The sequence below is a fragment of the Culex quinquefasciatus genome, chromosome 1, assembly GCF_015732765.1.
Source record: "Culex quinquefasciatus strain JHB chromosome 1, VPISU_Cqui_1.0_pri_paternal, whole genome shotgun sequence".
NCBI lineage: Eukaryota > Metazoa > Arthropoda > Insecta > Diptera > Culicidae > Culex > Culex quinquefasciatus.
This window is the reverse complement of record NC_051861.1, coordinates 128,045,416-128,067,755: the sequence shown is the minus strand read 5'-3', so window position 1 is coordinate 128,067,755 and position 22,340 is coordinate 128,045,416. Positions and strand designations below refer to the sequence as shown.

At 38.2% G+C, this 22,340-nt stretch overlaps 2 protein-coding genes across 2 annotated transcripts; both read right to left on the bottom strand.

The window, feature by feature from the left end:
- Window positions 1-7,475: 7,475 nt before the first annotated feature.
- On the bottom strand, window positions 7,476-8,705 carry LOC119765360. Its single transcript, XM_038249085.1, has 3 exons — window positions 8,568-8,705; window positions 8,418-8,507; window positions 7,476-8,208 (listed from the first exon to the last, which is right to left on the bottom strand). Exons 1-3 carry the CDS (start codon window positions 8,576-8,578, stop codon window positions 7,764-7,766), a joined length of 546 nt encoding a protein of 181 aa, XP_038105013.1. The 5' UTR covers window positions 8,579-8,705; the 3' UTR covers window positions 7,476-7,763.
- Window positions 8,706-9,503: 798 nt separating this feature from the next.
- On the bottom strand, window positions 9,504-10,481 carry LOC6051868. The gene is made up of 3 exons (XM_001868188.2): window positions 10,300-10,481; window positions 10,136-10,240; window positions 9,504-10,060 (listed from the first exon to the last, which is right to left on the bottom strand). Exons 1-3 carry the CDS (start codon window positions 10,431-10,433, stop codon window positions 9,607-9,609), a joined length of 693 nt encoding a protein of 230 aa, XP_001868223.2. The 5' UTR covers window positions 10,434-10,481; the 3' UTR covers window positions 9,504-9,606.
- Window positions 10,482-22,340: the final 11,859 nt, after the last annotated feature.

The following is a 22,340-nucleotide window of genomic DNA, read 5'->3' as shown; positions in this document are numbered from 1 at the left end:
CACTGAGGTGGAAGAATAGATGGAGATAATTAGCTTTTCACGCATTAGTGAGGCGGTTGGCAACACTGCCTGCGCGCAGTTGAGTTGCATTCCAACGTGAATTTCTGGGATGGTTTCGTTTAGGTTGAAGCTTCGAGGAATTGGCTAAATTTTGCTTGACTTTCTGTTCGCGTGTAGAGTGACAGTTGTCAACGAATCCGGTCAGCGTTGAGCTCAACTGTCAAAAACGGTATGACTACTCAGTTTTGGGTAGGCCGAACTAAAATGAAAACAGTTCGTTTTCTTAAAGATTTTACTAGAAAGTAGTGATGAAAGTCTTATCGGTGCCCCGATTATTTGTTTACTTTAATTAAACTCCATAAATCAACCCGTTTGTCCTTGAGAACCTCCTTAAAAAAAAATCCGGCATAGTTTCCGGACCTCGCACCCTCCCGAAAACGCTCGCGCCAATCTCCCATCATTTTAATAGCCCAACAGTAGTTTTGCTTGGCACAGTCATTATTCTACCGGCGCGGCGGCCGGGCTTGCGGAACCATAAAGCCGTGCGGCCACTCTCTGGAAGTGAAGGGTTCGCGTGCGAGCAAGTGGAATTTTAATTAGATTTTCATGCCCCCCTCCCTCCTCCTCATGTTGGACCAGGTTGTGCAAATATTCGCCACTTGCGCTCACAGATTTCGGGACGGGACGCTGCTCCAGCTGATCCACTTCCCACCACGAAGTTCTTTCTTGTGTCGTAAGTTCCGAAAGTTCATCCATCGAAGGAGGCGAACGCGTCGCGACGGTCCTTATTAGAATTCCAAACTTGCGACGAAAAGAGAAGGTTCCGCAGTGTTGCCAGCAGCGATGGCATAATCATCATCAAAAGAAAATCATTGGACGTTCATCAAGAGAAAAAATCCGAAGGGAGCATGGTTCTTCTCTCTCGCGCACGAAAGATCGGTAAAAGGAATCTAAAAAAATCATCATCTTGATTATTCGGCGGAACATCTTTTTCACTACTACACTTGCAAGTGTAACGTCACATGTCGAAATATGACCTGTCACATTTTGTAGGTGGGCAATGTGTGTAAACAAAGTGAAATAAATATGTTTAAGTGGTGCTGACAAGGAAATTCACAAAAAATCATCAGCAGATTGATTTTCTTGGAGAAGTTCGGGAGCGATTTTCTTTTGCGTGATTTGCCTCCTCTCTCTTTCGCGGGTGAAGAAAGTTCGCAAGCGAAATTGATTTTTTTGCGATTATTCCATCCCTGGTTGCCAGCAGTCCAACGCCTCCTACGATGACGGAAAAAAAGGAGCACAATTTTGACGCCGGAATGCATAATGATTCGGACGGACGCCGGCTTACTCGATCCGGCACGGAAACGGGAACGAGAACGTCGCTGCGGCGTACGCATTGATGAGTAGAAAAGATACCCAATTCTTGACAGCTTGAAGCGATAAATTGAGAAACTTTTTTTTGAGTAAATTAAGTCGATAAAATTTCTAGATTACAATATGCGTGTATAATTTGTAAACAAAAATGACGTTTGATACACTCCAAAAAAATATTTTACAAAAAAACAACAAATCTACTTCCAAAATTCCAGCAAAAAAAGAAAACACAACAATCCAAATCCTGAATCGTATTTGTTCAGTCTGGTCAGGTATCCCGCCGCAAAACCGGACGCCAGATTTTCCGACTGGGCGCTGCTGCAGTAATAAAGCAGTCCGAATGGCGCTGGAGCGATTTCATTTGCATTCTATTATGCTTTAATGAGGTGATTTTGTGTCTTTGTGTGTATCTGGCGGAAATTATGATGGTGTGTGATAGGCGAGATTTAATTAAGTAGATTGAAGCCTCGAATGTTTGAGCTGGACTGTAAGTTGATTTATTAGAGTTTTCATGTTGCTTTGAAGTTACTTTCTATGTAATAATTTCTGCATTTTTTTGTATTCAGCTCGACCATAATAAAACGCTAATTTTAAATGATTATTTTTTCATTTGTTTTTAATTATAATTCAAATCAAGTCTTAACTTACTATGAAATAAGTTTCAATTGAATTGTTTTAAAAAAAATGCATATAAATCGCCACCAAATTTGTCATTTTTTATTCTAATTCTGTTCCAAATTGGATTTTTATGCAATGCAATATGCTTTAAGTCAAAATTACGAACCCCTCGTCAGAGTGTCGGTTTCCTGATGAAAACAAAGAGCTGTCACAAACCCCTGCGAAATATGTTGGCTTGACAGTCAGTTTTAAAAAAACAGCTGTATGTCGCACGATACATTTGATTTCATTTTTTTTCTGCTAGGAAAACAAATTGAGCTGAAAATTAAAAAAAATCGATACCATTTTTCTCTTGTTTGCCACTATTTCAGATATTTTGAATCCCAGCAACCATTGGTCCAATCTTTAATGTCTTTGCAGTAAATTTATATTTCGCAAGAAGTCAAGCTTGTCCATGACTTTTTAAAGTAAAAAAAACGGTTTTCAACAAGAAATTGGTCTACCATTTTTTACAGTTTTCAAACAAATTTTCAAAAGTGAGTGGCAATACTTCCAAATGAATTTTGACCAATTTATCTCAAGACTCAAAAGATGAAATTTTTTTGTCACCTAAAGGGAGCGTTCTTTTTTTACGTAACGCAGTTGGAGGAAGGGAGGGGGGGCAAGGGCCGTGTTACGATCCAGACATTTTTTTTAAATTTGTATGGAAATTTTGTAACGAGGGGGAAAGCACAGAGTAACCCAGAGTAACCAGTCCAAAGAAAAGTCATTTCATTTTTTGGCTCCATAAGGTTTACTGGTAGCAGGCGTGCGATGTACCTGCGATGTACCACAAAGTTGAACCAAAAATCAAGAGGCAGTGGTAACTCTGTCTTACTCTGTGGGGAAAGGGGTCCAAAAATCCAAATTATTGCGTTACGTAATGAAAGAACACGCCCTAAACATATCCAAAATCGAGAATGTTCAAAAATTGATAATTTTCGTAGTTTTTTGTTTTGTGTGTGACAATTAAAGCTAAGAAAAAAACATTTTTTTAGAGTGTAACATTTTTTTCCGAAATGTTATTATACTTACAACCGAGCCTACAACTTTGCCGAAGACAACAAATCAATCAGAAAATCCGTTCTCAAGATACATTTCAAGAAAAACAATGGAAATTGGCCGATCTATCCTGCTCATTTCAATTCAATTCAACGCGTAAAAGATAGACTGTTTACAAATCAACATTTGTTTGAATATTTGAATATATTTTTTTATTTGACGGCTGCCAAAATTGTTTGCAGACTTTTATTGACGACCTTTGGTTATATATAGAAAAAGTACACATAAAATTTTATTCAAATCAGAGTTCATACAAAATCCTTCATAAACATTCGCATTTCGTTTTTGACAGATATAAAAACGCCCTCACTTTTCTAAACTACAAGCTCATACGAAATCACTTACACTCAAATTCAGAACTATTCCTCAAAAGCGTATTTTCTGCAATTTTAAAATGTTATGACAGACGATCAGAAAGAGATACTTTTGACTTTGAGTGTAAATTTCATCAAAAGCGTTGAGTAAATTTTACTCAGAATTCTACAAAAAATGTGTAATTCACCCAGATTTTCAGAAAAGTGAAAATTTGACCATTTCCAGGGAAAATTTCACCGATTTTTTTCTGTACCAAACTGAACTGCCAAACTGAAATAAAAAACGCGATTATTAGAACTTTGTTTTTTGAAAAAATATTTGTGTTTTGAAACGTATTTCAGTTCAGTTTGGCATGCTTAAAACAACCCTACAGAAAAAAAGCCGGTGAAATTTCCCCGGGAAATGGTCAAATTTTCACTTTTCTGAAAATCTCCATATAAAATCCGGGATTCGTGCTAACTAACTATTTTGACAGCTGGAAAACCCGTCTTACCTTACTAATTTACATACCTTGCCCAGGTCTGAGTGACTTCTACCCAAATCTGACAGTTTCGTCGGTTTTCCTTTTGACCCATTTTAGAGTAGGATCGATTTTTATGAAAAACTGAGTTGCGAAGCAGGCTTTGACAGGTGAATTGATTGATAACAGAATTTAATTCTGGGCTCGTGTCCAGTTAACTTAAACTGTGGTAAAGTTAACTCAAAATTGAGGTTAAAAAGAAAAACTACAAATTAATTCGGTTTGGTTTTGATGAGATTCGAATACAAATAACTAAAAAAAATGAGTGATATGGAATAAGTGTCAACTGTCAAATCCAAAACGAGAAATGTCAATCTGACAGCTACGACAGAGCTACACTCTAAGGAAAGTTTATTTGACATTTAGATGTTTACATTGCATTTAAATGCAATTATTTCAATGTCATATAACAAGGATGACCACTGGATTATCTCCCAATTCCAAAAAAAGCTCCCAGACTTGATACCATCAGCATCAAACGGTCGACCACGTGTGACAAAACGGTCCAGGTTATTTAATCACCCCCTCTCGCTTCTCCCTTGCTAACACGCCTTTCCGGGACCCACCGAAAAACAAACATAAAACCCGTGCCTGCAGTGGAGTAATTAAGCCCCCTTTCAAAATTCCAGCGAATATCTGCATTCTGTTCTGCCTGTGTCAACGCGTATCGCTGACCTAAACCGCACAATCCATAGCTCACTTTGGAGGGGCAGTTTGACGTTAGCTACACAGTTTGACATGTCGACGCTTTTCTTTTTTGTTAGGTTGACTTTTTTAGGCTTAAATTTTTAAATTCAAATTTTGTCGCAAGCTGTCAAAATTTAAAACGATTCCCACCTTCGCTTGCAGCACCTTGCCCAAACGTCAACAATCCAAGCAGCTCACGGTCGCCAATTTGGCTCCCGGTTTCCCTGCGGGAGCCCGGCGCTTACTGCGATAACGGGTTCCACACGCGGCAGATAAATTGAATAAGCGCTCAATTTAATCAGCGAGCAGTGTTGCCAGCCAAACATGGTGGAGCTCGCGCGCGATTATGATGATGTGACAGTTCGGGGAAAACGGGGTTTGCGGCGAATGAATTATGCAAGTGTCCTAACCGGACGGTAGCGCTGGCGATGTGTAATGCGATTTCGACGAATTAGGAATAATTGCGCGGAGTTATGGCGCACAGATAGCTGTCCGCAGGTGACAGTTATTACCTTAGTGTTGAGGGCGCGCTAAATGCAGCGTGTACTCAATTAATTTCCATTGGGAAGCGATTATAAACAACCAATTTAAGCGGATTGGTGACAAATTTGTCATTCTGTTGGCAACACTGTCGCATTTATGTCAGAGGTCCTTCAAAATGAGTTAGAAACGTCATATTTACACACTAAAATGTTTCCAGGTAGTAAACCGGGACTCATCAAAGCGTGCGTGAACTTCGAGCTGTCAAAGTTCCGCCCCAAAGGATCGCAAAATCGCACCCAGGGGTGCGCCACTCGAGCGCATTTGTCTTTCTCAGCTGCTCGTGTCTGAAAGTAAGCTTCAACCCCCTTCCCTGGAGACCCTTAGAACCCAGATTCAGAACACATGTGAAAGTGCCAAACGCCCCAAGTTTGCTTAGAACTTAATTATTTAAGACACCGCCTACCGGCGGGACTTACTTTCGCTTGCAAGCGGCACGATTGACAGGTAATTAGGAGTCATTTGCTCCGACAATAAACTAATTGACCCCCTCTCAATGAGTATGCAAATTGTGATCGCTCGATCGGGTGTGGCCCGAGCGGGGCGGACTTTGCGGGTGGTCCCCACAACTTGAAGTCGCGTTGAGATAAATTTATGAATGGAAAGTTTTTTGTTTTGTTCGAGCCAAGATGTCTGACGTGCAGCTTCTCGGGTTTCTTGAAAAACGTGTGGGGAGCCCCGACGGGGGCATCTGACTTTTGAATGAAAAATACACCTGTTTACTGTTATAAAAAGTGAAAACCCGGTAGGTGGAGGAATCTTCGACGAAGGTCCCTTTGAGAGCTGTTTTTCCGACGTCTGGGAAGGACGTAGGCAAACGAACGTCTAATTTTACAATTAGTGTGTAAATTTGGCATATTTTTATTGTCACTTTGACACATCAACCTTCTTGAAAATCACTCAAAATCAGCCAAACTGAATCTACTCAGAATTGAGTACAACAGCAAATGTCAGATTTTTTGAAGGTTAAATTTATTTCATGTTACGAACCTAAAATGAGCGTACATCTGTCATGTCATGAACTGCAACACTGAAACAAATTCACGCGTCCATTTTCCTATGACTTTTCATCTTTTGCGCAAACTTTGTAGCAACTTGATATGTTTTTCACCGCCCTCTTCTTCATGCATGTTCAAGCACGTCACGGCAGGCACGGGAAAATTCCAAGTATCGGAAAAAAAAGGATTACATTGCTTGCAAATGAATCGCTCAACAGAGAGGAGTGGAATGTCAACAAGCTTCTTGAACCGAATTTAACGTGCACGTTTGACGTTTGACGTTTGACGCCTAACGGCGTCACACTTTGACAGTTCCAAAACAAAACAAAAAACGTAATTATTGCAGCTATTTCACGTTTCGAAAGTGCCAAATTTGCATTAAAAAGCCACTTTCAAAAACCCGGGCAAACTTTAAAGCTTTAATTGATTATGCTGCCACCACACCCATTGGGTGTGGCGCCACGTGTAGAAAGCGCGCTCTTGTGTGGTGGCGAAAAGTTTTGCAAAAATGAATATAAATAAATTTTCGCCAATGCCGGAGAGCGTGCAGTGGGCTAAAACGACCAAAACCAATTATGTCTCTAATTATCGTTTGTTAGACCGACTTTGCCCGCTTTTCACAAGCCAACACCGGTGGAAACGAGCGCAGCTTCGTGGAAAATGAGCCAACCGACTTGAATTTCCACTTGATTGATCGTCTCTTGGGTTTTTTGCTTTGTTCAGAAAATTTTAAACGTCGTCACTCAATGTAAACAAAAGCCTAACCTCAAAACGACTGTTACACAAAAAAAAACGACAAACAATTTGGAAATTGAAACGGCTTCGAAGGAAGTGGCGCCAATTGAGCAAAAAAAATGTGTTGAAAAGGCTGGGTGTCAAAATAATTGCGGTCGCGCGCGGCTCTTGTCAGTCGGATGTCGGAAACAAACAACAACATTAAATTCCGTGGCAGATTTAATTGACCGCGAAGTTGTTTTATTTGCGGTGGTTGTTTTAGGGGTTATGGCCACTAGCGTGCCCAGGGTGGGGCAACATGGGGCAGTTGCCCCACCATCCTCGGAAATTTGTTCTAAAATTGGGCAGGGGGTGTCCATAAACGACGAAATTTTCAAAACTCTAATATTTTTGCCCCACCTTCCTTGAGGACCTGGGCACGCTAGTGGTTATGGCCTATCTACAATCACTTTACTTAGAATAGTTAAGTTGCGTAGAACAGATAAATTGCTTAGAAATAGTACGTAACTTACTGTCGTCATCTACAATCAACTTAGCGAACTTGCTAGGCTGTTATACGTTGCTATGCAGTTGTTTGTTTACCTTTGATATAGAAACGTCAACTTGCCGTAGGTTTTGAAATTTTCCAAACCATACGTCAAGTCACCAATTTGCTTACTTTATCATTGTGGAAGATCAGATTCCTTTACATGGATTCAAATTCCTACGCTAAGTACAATTTTCTAAGTAAAGTGATTGTAGATAGGCCATTATTGACTCGTGAAATAGAAAAAGGTGAAACTCGGCATTTTAACGTGTCGATTTGTTACAGTGTACTTCGAATCTGTCAAAGTACACGTTGCGTGGGTAATCTTTTGTCAAACAGTATAACCCAATTAACATTCTTCAATCTGCCAAAGGTACTTCGCATCTTTCGCCGGGGACCACTTTGGAATCCAAGTGAAAACATTGTCATCCTCCGCAAACAGGTACTCGCCGTAGTGCTTACTCCGGATGTGGACCATCCCGGGGAAGTGGTACGCCTCCACGATCTCCCATTTGCCCTCATCTTCGCGAAATCCGACAATCCAGGTGAAGATCCGCCTCCGCTGGGCGTCGTAAGTCTGGTCCCCTGCGACGTACAAGTCTTCCTGATTCTGCCGGCGTGTTATCCGGTAGTAGTCGGCCTCCCGGAACAGTATCCATCGGTCGTAGTCTATGTACAGCGACAACTTCCGCCGCTTCGAGTCGAACGTGGACGAAACGAACAGATATTTGTTCGCGAGGACACTTCGGATTCTGACGCAACCGATTGGAAAGGTGAAATTCGACGGTGATGGTCTACCAAAAAATAAATATATAAAAATAGTAAACAAAACATGGAAAATCACTGTTTTCCGACAAGCCTATTTGTCCACTTTCGATCATTTAGGAAGATTTATCAACATTGAGGACGCAAACTGTCAATCCTTGAACCCGTGCAGCAAAAAAAAAAGACGTTGAACTCGAAATTGGGGCCGTTTTACTTAACGTGTATTCTTACAACTCACCTAGGAATGGCTGTCAGTTCTTCGAGGCGTTCATTTGCCGAAACTTGATTTTTTAGCAAAACATCAAACTTTTCAACCAATTCTGTCAATCTGTCAACAACGTTATCGTTAGAACAGTTTTTGTTTTCCTTTACACATTTTAAGACTTACTTTAACTGCATTCCATCCAGTCGCGCTTGAACCAGCTCATATCTTACACTAGGGGACGGTTTGTCCCCGGATTCCGAACAAATCAAACACTGGAGCAGTGCCGCTAACGTAACTGCCAGCAAAGTGCGCTTTATTTTGATAACAGCGTGGAAAAATAACTGATTTCAAGACTGTGGGAAACATTTTCTTTTATAGGTTAAGGAGGCACTTGTGGGATTCCCCTTGGGAATGATTAGGATTGATGCGCAGATTCCGAGAATTTTCTTGGCCTACTGAGGGTTAACAGAACGTCATTCTGACAGATGGTTTATCGATCTGAACATCGAGTTGTAACTACCAAATTCGGTAATAAATTTAAGTGACATTTCGTATTTTGCTGCAGAGGCGTCCACGTTTTCAATCTGTCACACCAGTATGAACAAGAGTAAACAAATTACAACAGCGCTACTTGGCGGCATTTCTGAGAAACTTCAACTGTCAAATGTATTTGAGGGGGTTTCCGGTATCCGTCATTTTAGAATAATTGGGACAACTAATTGCCATATGGCATATGCTCTTGGACTTTATGTTTTATCTGTTTCAGTTAGAACATTCACAGACTGTTGTCCCGATTCACACCAGTTGACGGTTAGTGACTAGACAATAGCTTTGAAATATTATTGAATCCACGGCAGCGAGTTTACTTTTTCATATCAATGGTAAACAAATACGTACAACAGGCAAGCAAGTTTATTATAGTTGGTTGTAGATCACTGACTTTCTGAGAAATTGATTGTAGAAACGACATCAGATTGTTTTTTTTTTTTTTTTTCACAAGTAACATTAACATCGAGGTTGGTGGTTTTATCATGCAAGTGGCGATTGAATGCAAAACTATGCACTTCAGAGTGTAGATTTGTTACAGTGTACTTGTAGATGTCAAAATACACGATGAACTTCCAATAACCATTTATATCATATTTATTACCTTCATTGCTTTTGATGAACTGTCATCAACATTTAACTACATAAACAATTCTCGAGACAAAAACTCGAGAATTCAACACTGCTCAATCTGCCAAAGGTACTGCGAGTCCTTTCCCGGCGCTCCCTTCGGAATCCAAGTGAAAACTTGATTATCAAAATCCGCCGCATAAAGGTACTCGCCAAAGTACCCAGCCCGGATGTGGACCATCCCGGCGAAGCCGGCCGCCTCCTCAATCTCCCATTTGCCCTGATTATCGCCAAAGCCGGGAATCCAGGTGAAAATCCGACGCCGCTGGGCATCGTAAGCCAGGTCCTCCATGGCGGCGTATAAATCTTCCTGACCCTGGCGGCGCGTTATCCGGTAGAAGCCGGACTCCCGGACCAGTGTCCACTGCTCGGGGTTGCTCTGCAGGGCCAGCTGGCGCCGCTGGGAATCGTAGTTCGACGAGACGGCCAGGTATTTGTCCGCGAAATAACTACGGATTGTGACGCAACCGGTCGGAATGGTGACGTTTGTTGACGTTTGGCTGTCAAAAATGAATGATTTGTTCAAGGTGCATCAACATGGAGGTCGCTAACTGTCAAGCCTGATTGCAACTCACCTACAACTGCGTGATTCCAAACTTGTTGTCAATTCTTTGATGCGTTTATTGGTTGAAACCTGTTGGTTCAGCAAAACTTCGAACTTTTCAAGAAGTTCTGTCAATCTGTTAACAACGACAATTATCAAAACAATTATGCTTGTTTGAAAGTTTATCATACTCACTTCAATTGCATTCCATCCAGTCGCGATTGAACCAACTCATATCCAACTCCATAAGTTGATTTTTCCCAATTTCCGGAACAAATCGACGACTGGAGGAGTGCGGCGATCGAAACCGTTAGCAAACACCACTTCATTTTGATAACAGAGTAGCGAAACAACTAAACTGCGGGGAAACATCCGCTTTTATATAGTTGAAGATATTGAGGGATTCCTTCTGGAAAGATCGAGGGTTTTACCATGCAAGTGGCAAATGACTTCACTTTATCAGATTTAAGTTACCGCAAACAAAACTCACCACAGCAGTGCTGGTTGCGAAATCAAACTTAAATTGAAACAAACTACGTCGTTGTATTGTTGTCATTTTTGACAATTTTGACAATTTTGACAATTTTGACAATTTTGATAATTTTGTCAATTTTGACAATTTTGACAATTTTGATAATTTTGTCAATTTTGACAATTTTGACAATTTTGACAATTTTGACAATTTCGATAATTTTGACAATTTTGTCAATTTTGACAATTTTGACAATTTTGACAATTTTGACAATTTTGACAATTTTGACAATTTTGACAATTTTGACAATTTTGACAATTTTGACAATTTTGACAATATTGTCAATTTTGACAATTTTTACATTTTTTACAATATTACAATTTTGACAGTTTAAACAATTTTTACAATTTTTACATTTTTGACAATTTTGACAATTTTGACAATTTTTACAATTTTTACAATTTTTACAATTTTTACAATTTTTACAATTTTTACAATTTTTACAATTTTTACAATTTTTACAATTTTTACAATTTTTACAATTTTTACAATTTTTACAATTTTTACAATTTTTACAATTTTACAATTTTTACAATTTTTACAATTTTTACAATTTTTACAATTTTTACAATTTTTACAATTTTTACAATTTTTACAATTTTGACAATTTTGACAATTTTGACAATTTTGACAATGTTGACAATTTTGACAATTTTGACAATTTTGACAATTTTGACAATTTTGAAAATTTTGTATTTTAGATTGATTTGTGGTAACTGCTTGACAAATTTGTTTACATTTCGTATTAGGTCCTTTTACACTGTCAGAATTTTGATTTTCAGACATTTTTTGAAACCAGTTTGACCGAGAGTTTGACCAAGGTCGAGCTTATTCATTTCCACAAAGTAAATATTGTTTATAATCCTAATCTCAAACAATAACAAATCGCAAAGGATTTTTCGGAAATCCCAGCATCACCCAGAAGAAATTGAATTTCCCATCTTTTTCTTGGTCTCGGTCAGCAGTGCGGCAAAAATTTCCATTTGATCGAGAGTGCACGCAAATAGAAGAAAGCCGGAGATAGAACCATCAACGCGCCACCATGCTTTACATAACCTCACTCTCATCCCGGCGCTTGCTTTGATGAATGGCGGCCGGGCTGGCTGACTTTACGGCTGGCTTGCTTTGACCATCACCGCGGCAAAAAAAGCTCAGCGTCATTTTCTTCAGCGTTAGAATGTTTTTTTCTTCTTTCCTTTTTTTCGCCGCCAGAGGGACGAGAAAAAGTGGAATAATGATGAAGTGGATGGTTTTTTTTTGCTGCACCGCAGAATCGCGGGATTTTGTCCGACCTTTTCTCCGTAAATAAGTCGTAAATGTTGCGTAAGTTTGCCGGATGGTTCGCGCTGGGAAGGGAAAACGATTACGTAATGGTGGTCATTTGTCCGGGGATGATTTCCACACGGTCATCTAATGAGATTTGGGGTGGGCACGCGAACATAACCTATTTGTTTGTTTTTGGTGGGGCTCATGCAGCAAAAGCGGTGCTTAAACTCAAACAATGAGTACGCCCAGTTAAGCGTGTAGCTGTCAAAAGTTTCGTTTGCTGCAGGGGCTTACCATGCGTGTTGCAACAAAGTAGTCGATTAGACACAAAATCCCCTTGCAATGCCGTTTCAGCAGGGAGTTCTTCCCGCGTGGGTTGTGTCAAGGTTGTAGTGCGTCGGAGGGGAAAAGACGCTGTCTCGACATCGACATTTATAAAATATGCAACTATAACGACGTTATAAAAGCACTTTTGCCTCAACCAATGCCACCATCAGCGTCATCATAGATGGCGCTGTCGGCAGCGGCGTCCTCTCCATCTTCAAACTGTCAACAATATGATTTTACACAACAACAAGCAGCAGGCCATGGCGGGAAGACTTGCACAGGGAAGACTTGCGCAGGCAAGACCCATGGCCTGCTACACCCCGTTGAGGTTGGGGTGTTTGGGGGACCTATTAGACTTGGACGCATCCTTCTTCAAGCGGGAAAAGGAGGGGGGGGGGAGGGAGTACTAATCAAGATGGTGGAGAAGAGGTTTCGTGTTTCGAATTAATTAGTTGTGCGAAGTGCACACACAGTATGCGCGCTTACGTTGGCGTCCTTGTCGTTAGTGTTGTCGTTTTTGTTGACATTGTTGGCGTTGTTGTTGTTTTGAGAGGGGGCGCGCGCGTTGGGCGTAAGGAAGTGCACCTTCATTAGAGAAATTTGGTGGTAAACATAATGATAACGTGAGTAGGTGCAAGTGGGCAGGTAAACAACGCAGACTATCAGGTTAAGGTTATGTTTGTTTTAGAATAATGTTTTCATTAGCTTGCAAGGCGAAGATGTAATCGAAGAACCGTATTACTAACCTTATTTTGCCGTGCAATTCTGACACCTGTCAAAATTTACTTTTGACAACTATCTGATATTTTTGTTATAAGTCATAGTGACGCTCCCCTTAGAAAAGCTGCATTCAAATCAAAATATCTTTGAAACAGCCTACTTCGTCTACTTTGACAGTTTTGACAGCTTACCTAAACACCTAAACAAACATACAACGCGGTGGTGCGTAGACCTGGTCCGGAAGCAGAAATCAATAAACTGAAGTGCGGTACATCCTCTCCGCGCTACAAAAGGAATCTTGTTCGGAACTTTGAGCACAACTTGCACAGATGTTCGTTTGTTCTCGACATCTCCCCCCTCCTAACGAAAAAGAAAAAGAAGGGCGAAATGTTAAGAACCCCTCGTTGAACGAGGGGCAGCCAGAGCAAGAAATAATGAACTTAATGGTACAAAAAAGGGCTTGTGCTCTTATTACGGGGGACAGAAGCTTTCTCGACGATGCTAATAACCACAGAGTTCGAACCGGGGGAGGGGTCCAAGGAGGCTGCTGCCAGTGTCAACCACAGCGGCAGCTGCTGTCAGTAGGCCATGCTTGAGATGTGACCCCCCCCTCCGTCCTCCCTCTCAAGTATCAAGAGCGGATCAATGACTGGCCAATTTCCATGCACGCCTGCTGCGATGAACACACACACACTCTTGACGTGTGACAAGTGCCGAGGGGTGCGACAACGGGGGTGGATTTGTCGACTTTTATCGTCATCGTCGGGGACCTTTTTTTCTGTGGTTGCTCCAGCTAATAAGTGAGCGATTTTAGAGTTTCTTTTTTTGCGCTCTCCTTCGAGAGATGTCTGGCTATTGATAAAATACCGCCTTGTTTGAGGGGGGAGCGCTCTCGATGAAGTCATTCTGGCGTCATTGTCGCCGGTGCCGCAGGGTCGCCGGACGGAAAATGATGGACGGTTTTTAATTTAATGAGAGAAAAGAAAATTAATTTTGTGCTTTTTTTTCTCTTTCTCTTTTGGGGATATTTTGAGTGGAGTGAAAGCATTCTCAAGATTTTTTATGAACCGAAAAAGCTAATAAAGGGTAGTGGAGTGCCCCTTGGTAAATGAAACATGGAAAAATCAAAACAATTAAGATATGTTAAATGTCAATTCTTGCATAACAATTCAAAATTAAGGTGATTAAATTAGGCATCAGTCAAACTCAAATTTCATTAAATTCGGAGTGAAATCAACTCAAATCTGACAGTTGCTCCGTTCACTCATTTCTGAGTAGGTTCGATTTTGACAAAAACAGTGCTATTTCTCACGCATTTCAAAGATAGCAAGAATTAATCATGTGTCAGTTTGAAAGATTAAACAGATAAAAGGGCTTTATTTACAACTCATTTCGGCCCATTTCCCTATCACGCGGTAAATGTAGCTAAACGTCATTCGGGAGCCTCATTCTTGTCGAATCAACCATTAATCAAGTGTGCCATGACTATTTCTTTTTTTTTTTGGTTCACGTTTGTGGCCAAACCCCGTCACGGGCCAAACACGATTCGATCTCGAATTGATTTGTTTGCATTCGGATTGGACGCGTGTGTGTGTGGGCATAGTTTTGCCTGGAAGGGGAAATAAATAAAGATAATAACCGGAGCGTGATTTGACAGCTATTAGCGCGCGCCGATAAAAACACGCACCTCGGCGCGTTTGACAGGCCCGCTCTGACATTTGAAGGCACGCACAAATTTCGCCGCAGGAGGTTCGGGTAACTGAAATTGCTTAATTTTGACATTGCCGGAAGCTGATTCAATGTAGCGCCATAACACGCTAAAATGATCTCCTTCAAATGAATATGTCACGCTACACGCTTATTCCAACCTGACAAATTTCATTCTTAATCCTTTCATCAAGGCGCAGGGGTGGGGGCTCGTCGACTCATTTTTCATTTCCGTCGCCATGAATAAAACAATAGCGCTCCGTTCACTTTCCGGCATGGCCTACCCCGTTCAAGTTCTGTGCTGTCAAAGAATAAAGAACAAAAAAGTGACATTCCAGGCTGCGCGACCATTCAGGTGAAAGGATTCGTCCCGTCTGCCGAGTTCAAGACCTCCAGCCACCCTTGATTTCATTTTTTGTTCTAACTCACACACAACTCAAAATTACCATCGGAAAACGCTGTGGCTAATTGATTTATCACTTAATTAATACAATTTGTGTTCCCATTACCACCTCGGCTGCATGTCACCGGCACGACCGAGGTGCAATTTCAGTTCAGTGCCCAACCCTGCGAGTCGTTTGACAATCGGCAGTTCTAAATTAACTCGAACGTTCTAATTTAAACAAGCTCCCGCGCGATAACGCCCCCCCTTTCGAACCTTTGTGACAGATCACACAAGGGGGTGCAGGGGTGGGAGGGGTGCTGATTGTCACAAACATGTGTATTTGATTGAATTTGCCTGGGCTGCTGTCGACGTGCGGTACACGCTGTTTTGCGCGAAATTTATTGAGCTATCGGGGTAAAACATGGCGGTGGTGGTGGCGCTGACAGATGGCGCACCCCCTTGGGCTGTCAACAAGTTGGTGGCGCCACCTTTAGTGCGAGCGCTTGCTGGGATGCGGAGGGAAGGGATTTTAAAGGGATTTTGATTGGATGCTAATCGTGTGTTGTCAAAATTGTAAAAAAAGTAAAAATTCTAATTGTCAAAATTGTCCAAATTGTCCAAATTGTCAAAATTGGCAAAATTGTAAAAAATGTAAAAATTCTAATTGTCAAAATTGTCAAAATTGTCAAAATTGTCAAAATTGTCAAAATTGTAAAAATTGTAAAAATTGTAAAAATTGTAAAAATTGTAAAAATTGTCAAAATTGTCAAAATTGTCAAAATTGTCAAAATTGTCAAAATTGTTAAAATTGTCAAAATTGTCAAAATTGTCAAAATTGTCAAAATTGTCAAAATTGTCAAAATTGTCAAAATTGTCAAAATTGTCAAAATTGTCAAAATTGTCAAAATTGTCAAAATTGTCCAAATTGTCAAAATTGTCAAAATTGTCAAAATTGTCAAAATTGTCAAAATTGTCAAAATTGTCAAAATTGTCAAAATTGTCAAAATTGTCAAAATTGTCAAAATTGTCAAAATTGTCAAAATTGTCAAAATTGTCAAAATTGTCAAAATTGTCAAAATTGTCAAAATTGTCAAAATTGTCAAAATTGTCAAAATTGTCAAATTGTCAAAATTGTCAAAATTGTCAAAATTGTCAAAATTGTCAAAATTGTCAAAATTGTCAAAATTGTCAAAATTGTCAAAATTGTCAAAATTGTCAAAATTGTCAAAATTGTCAAAATTGTCAAAATTGTCAAAATTGTCAAAATTGTCAAAATTGTCAAAATTGTCAAAATTGTCAAAATTGTCAAAATTGTCAAAATTTTCAAAATTGTCAAAATTTTCAAAATTGTCAAAATTGTCAAAATTGTCAAAATTGACAAAATTGTCAAAATTGTCAAAATTGTCAAAAGGAGCGGCCGTGGCTGACTGGTTACGGTGTTCGCTTTGTAAGCGAATGGTCTGGGTTCGATTCCCATCTGCTCCCAACGAGAAAGTTAAGAACACATAAATTTGAAATGATGAATATGAACGAAAAATCAAAGTCGCTCGAGGCGGGGTTCGATCCTCCGTCCTTTGGATTGGCAAGCAAAAATGCTAACCACTAGGCCATGACGACTTGGTGAGCGTGGACTGGAATTAGGAATACTGTTACAGAGAGCGAGTTGTGGCGCTATAACCACGGCAAATAGTGTCCAGGGCATTCGTGGAAATACAATGTCCCATCCCAGAGGGTCCCGGAGTACCAAACCTTCTTAGCATGGTGCTCCCAACGAATACAACCAAAATCTCGGAGCGTATGGTGGTGTGTCCCCACGCTTCTTCCTCCCCTGTCGATTCAGAATTGTGTTGTTGTTCGAACACTCTGTGCTCAAACTCAACCCAATTACGAGTCATCTCTGCGATACGGCTTTACGCAGTAGGCCTGGCCGCTTTAACGCTTGTGATGTTTCAATGCATTCCGATGCAATGGCGCACTACAAATGTTAATAAATGACAAGAAGAGTGCTAGGCGTCATCTAACCTAAGGCACTCTCCAGGATCCCTTCGAAAGATTGGCTGCGCTAGGGTCTGATTAGATTAGATTAGATTAAAATTGTCAAAATTGTCAAAATTGACAAAATTGTCAAAATTGTCAAAATTGTCAAAATTGTCAAAATTGTCAAAATTGTCAAAATTGTCAAAATTGTCAAAATTGTCAAAATTGTCAAAATTGTCAAAATTGTCAAAATTGTCAAAATTGTCAAAATTGTCAAAATTGTCAAAATTGTCAAAATTGTCAAAATTGTCAAAATTGTCAAAATTGTCAAAATTGTCAACATTGTCAAAATTGTCAAAATTGTCAAAATTGTCAAAATTGTCAAAATTGTCAAAATTGTCAAAATTGTCAAAATTGACAAAATTGTTAAAATTGTCAAAATTGGCAAAATTGTCAAAATTGTCAACATTGTCAAAATTGTCAAAATTGTCAAAATTGTCAAAATTGTAAAAATTGTCAAAATTGTCTAAATTGTCAACATTGTCAACATTGTCAAAATTGTCAAAATTGTCAACATTGTCAAAATTGTGTTTTTTTATCAGCAATTTAAATAAAATCCCGCTGCAAATGTTTCGCAGCTTTAACAGCTATAAAAAACTTCTCCAGCAATAAACAACTTAAAGGTGAGCACACATCGCACAAAACTCACGGAAAAGAAAAATACTACGAAAACGGCCGGAATCATGACCATTCCGGCAAAAAGAACCCAGTTTCGCCATAAACAACAATAAAAGTGGCTGATAAATCCCGTCCCGAAAAGTCTGGGATCGCACGGCCAGAACGCAACGTGGGAAGGGGGTAGCGATGCCCTAATTTAAATTTATAGCATTCCAGGGAGTTCTTTCTGACTTGGTTGGTCAAAAAAGTGGGAAATGTTTGTTCCGGTGGCTTCAAGTTTCTTTGTTTTGATTTCTCTCTCTTAAACGCTTTCCCGAACTGGATTTGACAGTTGAGTGAATAAATTATAGCAAGCTCGAGCCGCCATTATGGCGGGTAGCGGTTCTCTTTCCAAACGTCAAAATCTCGGTGGTTGGGCGGAAAAAGGGTCAGCAGACCGTTGCGTCTTCCGAGAAGAAAATCCCAAGTCCGCTTATTTATTATGTATTGCTTTCAATTACCGTTGATCAGTGTCAATTAAGAAGTTGATTCAATTATAAAAGCGGAGCGGTCCAAGGTCGCGCCCATCCATTATGGCAACGGCGAAGCCCCGTTAAAGCAGCGTTGGTGAATGGTTTAATTTCTGGGGGGGAATCCTTTCAGTTTTTCGTGATGTAATTTGTAACGAATCGATTCGCAAATGCGAGGTTCGACGACCCTTGTTTGCCGGAATGAATTCGGGTGCGCGCGAAAATAATGACAGCCGGGGTGGGCCCCACTTCGGTTTCCCTTAACAAGAAAAAAAAATGAAGAGACAAATTGGAAATTGTGGGATCGTTTGCTGCAGGCCGATTGGGTGTGCAATGAATAATGAACGCCGGTTGGGTTTTTCATGATGGAATTATATTTATAGGATATTTCGATTGTACCCTTGTTTGGGTTGGAAAAATCTGTCAATCGTTGTCATCGAGACTGATTAAATTTTCATTCTCTCAAGGAATATATAAAACAACTTGTAAAATTTTACCTGACGTGTTAAAAAGTTATTATGCTAGTAAAAATAGATTTTGTGCGAATTGTGTAGTTGTGTTATTGAGTAATTGTTAATTGTCAAAATTGTCGAAAATGTCAAAATTGACAAAATTGTCAAAATTGTCAAAATTTGCAAAATTGTCAAAATTGTCAAAATTGTCAAAATTGTCAAAATTGTCAAAATTGTCAAAATTGTCAAAATTGTCAAAATTGTCAAAATTGTCAAAATTGTCAAAATTGTCAAAATTGTCAAAATTGTCAAAATTGTCAAAATTGTCAAAATTGTCAAAATTGTCAAAATTGTCAAAATTGTCAAAATTGTCAAAATTGTCAAAATTGTCAAAATTGTCAAAATTGTCAAAATTGTCAAAATTGTCAAAATTGTCAAAATTGTCAAAATTGTCAAAATTGTCAAAATTGTCAAAATTGTCAAAATTGTCAAAATTGTCAAAATTGTCAAAATTGTCAAAATTGTCAAAATTGTCAAAATTGTCAAAATTGTCAAAATTGACAAAATTGACAAAATTGACAAAATTGTCAAAATTGTCAAAATTGTCAAAATTGTCAAAATTGTCAAAATTGTCAAAATTGTCAAAATTGTCAAAATTGTCAAAATTGTCAAAATTGTCAAAATTGTCAAAATTGTCAAAATTGTCAAAATTGTCAAAATTGTCAAAATTGTCAAAATTGTCAAAATTGTCAAAATTGTCAAAATTGTCAAAATTGTCAAAATTGTCAAAATTGTCAAAATTGTCAAAATTGTCAAAATTGTCAAAATTGTCAAAATTGTCAAAATTGTCAAAATTGTCAAAATTGTCAAAATTGTCAAAATTGTCAAAATTGACAAAATTGTCAAATTGATTGTTAATAAAATTGACAAAATTGACAAAATTGACAAAATTGTCAAAATTGTCAAAATTGTTAAAATTGTCAAAATTGTCAAAATTGTCAAAATTGTGAAATTAAGTAATTGAGTAATTGAGTAATTGTTAATTGTTAATTGTTAATTGTTAATTGTTAATTGTTAATTGTTAATTGTTAATTGTTAATTGTTAATTGTTAATTGTTAATTGTTAATTGTTAATTGTTAATTGTTAATTGTTAATTGTTAATTGTTAATTGTTAATTGTTAATTGTTAATTGTTAATTGTTAATTGTTAATTGTTAATTGTTAATTGTTAATTGTTAATTGTTAATTGTTAATTGTTAATTGTTAATTGTTAATTGTTAATTGTTAATTGTTAATTGTTAATTGTTAATTGTTAATTGTTAATTGTTAATTGTTAATTGTTAATTGTTAATTGTTAATTGTTAATTGTTAATTGTTAATTGTTAATTGTTAATTGTTAATTGTTAATTGTTAATTGTTAATTGTTAATTGTTAATTGTTAATTGTTAATTGTTAATTGTTAATTGTTAATTGTTAATTGTTAATTGTTATATATTCACAATTTTTAACGCTAAAAATTAATTGACCATGAGGAAGATCAAATAACCGTGCAGCTTTGACAACTCCTACTTTAAAAATCAGTGCTGCCAGTTTGACGAACGCAAAATTGGGTGACTCTCTTTCAAATTAATACCCCAAGTTTTTTTAACCATTCAAGCAAGTTACATCAATTAAAACACTTGAGTGCACTTATTGCAACTTTGTCTAGAGTAGATTCTTAGATTAGCTCCGTCTGCAACATAACCTTGCACCAATCAGACAAAGTCTGCACTGTTTTTTCCACCTCTTTTTCTTCTTCTTCTTCTCTCCCTTCAAACGGATGGAAATCATTGCCAATCAGCATGCATAATTAACTGGAAAGCTTCGACGTGCGATTCGATGCGTAAAATTGGCATTTTTCGCATAAATTGTAGCCCAGCCAAGCAGCGAGCGCAATTGAATAACTTTCAAGGTTATGTTGCACCATTGATTGCGCTCGCGCTCGAAATCGATAAATCCAAAAGAGAACCAACTCAAATGCACAACAATAAAAAGATGGGAGAGGAAAAAAAAGGAGACTAACTGAATTGACAATTTTCGCTCACTTTCCCGGTGTATCGGGTTCTTCCTCTCGAATGGTTTTTCGGTGCGCAAATCCCCCATTGCTTCCGCGGCAGGGCTGCCATCATCGCCGTCATCAGCATCGTTGTGGCAACGGGTATTTTCGCTGGAAAACCGCAGCCCGCAAGTGCAATTGAAAATTGTCCACTCTCCATCGGGGAACTTCGGGGGAACGTAAAAGTTTCGGAAACGAGCGTAGGAAAATGGGGTGTAATGGGATATGATTTGAGGGTGGATAACAATTGAAGTCGGTAGAGTAGATTGAGAGTGTACGATTGACAGTTTATCTGATGGTCACTCTTCGCTATTCTCTCATTTTACTGCACCTTGATAAAAATTTAAATAATTATTTTTAATTAGAGAAAGGGTAAAAACTAACTTTTCTCAAACCATTGAGCAGTTAAACTCAAATATATCGAAAAAGGCAGGATAATTTGTATGAGCCAGTTTGCACTTGAAAAGGAATAGATCCTGAAAAAAGTAAAAAAAAACTCTTAGATGTTTTTTTCTAAGCTCATGAAATCATCATTTAAAAAAAGTCGAATTTACAATAGAAGTGTATTTTTATTTCATTCATAATATTTAAAAAAAAAATGATAAAACTTATCAAAACTACCATACAAATTCATCCAAAGTATATTTTCATGTTTAAGGTAACTGATTTGGGAACTACGAGGACTGTTTTTCGCACATTTTCCATACAAAAAAAATCCTAACATTTAAATTTAAAATTTTATGAAATTAAATCATCTCGCTTGGTTGAATATTTCTGTACTACCTACTTAAAAAATAACCATTAACAATATTTATCTTGATAAGAACCATCAAAATTTGAGCAAAATTCAGTCATCGGGTAAATCTATAATTATTATTTTTTGTTTACACAAAACAACCAAAATTATGATTTTATTTTATTTTTTAAACTAAACTACAAATTCAAGCCTAATTTTTAAAATGTTAAAACAAAAGGTATCGCAAATGCTTTATTCATCATTACAGTTATGCTAACATTAAAAATTTGCAAAATATCAATGGGTCCCAAAATTCAAAATTGAAAAATTATTTCTTTGATTAAAATCATCAGAAGCGTTATACAATCTATCCTTAAAAGCTTACAATTGATTTTACAGAATTTTGCTACGAAAATTTCAATTTTGGTTAAAAATTTTTTTGTCCTCTTATTTTTTGGGAAAATGTTTACACAGCAAAAAAAGTAGTAATCCAGCTGCGTGTAAAAATCCTCGGTGTAAAATAATTTGTGCATTATTTAATGAAATTCTATGTAATATTACACCCTGAAATATGTAGCCCATCAGTATGGGAAACCTACATGACCGAAATGTCAAGCTCATATACGCGTTTATCCTTTCAGCTTTTCGTCGGTCTGATGGCCGAGTGGGCTAAGGCGCCAGCCTTTACTGTTGGTGCTGGGTTTGAATCCCGTCGTTTGCAACTTTTTTTTTTGTGTTTGCAAAAATTGTACATGCAGTATGTAATATTAAGTGTTTATTTTGACGAAGGTGATGTGCATGCTTTTGCATGCGATTTTACCATCGGCTTTTTTGCTGTGTAAGGGGAGGGAA

What these genes read in the sequence shown, in the direction of transcription:
- LOC119765360 (XM_038249085.1), bottom strand. An exon ending in GAACTGACAGCCATTCCTAG is followed by an intron (nt 8,209 to 8,417) that starts GTGAGTTGTAAG and finishes ATTTTTTGGTAG; the next exon opens with ACCATCACCGTCGAATTTCA.
- LOC6051868 (XM_001868188.2), bottom strand. Translation starts at nt 10,433, where the DNA reads ATGAAGTGGTGTTTGCTAACGGTTTCGATCGCCGCACTCCTCCAGTCG. An exon ending in CTGGATGGAATGCAATTGAA is followed by an intron (nt 10,241 to 10,299) that starts GTGAGTATGATA and finishes CGTTGTTAACAG; the next exon opens with ATTGACAGAACTTCTTGAAA. An exon ending in TTGGAATCACGCAGTTGTAG is followed by an intron (nt 10,061 to 10,135) that starts GTGAGTTGCAAT and finishes CATTTTTGACAG; the next exon opens with CCAAACGTCAACAAACGTCA.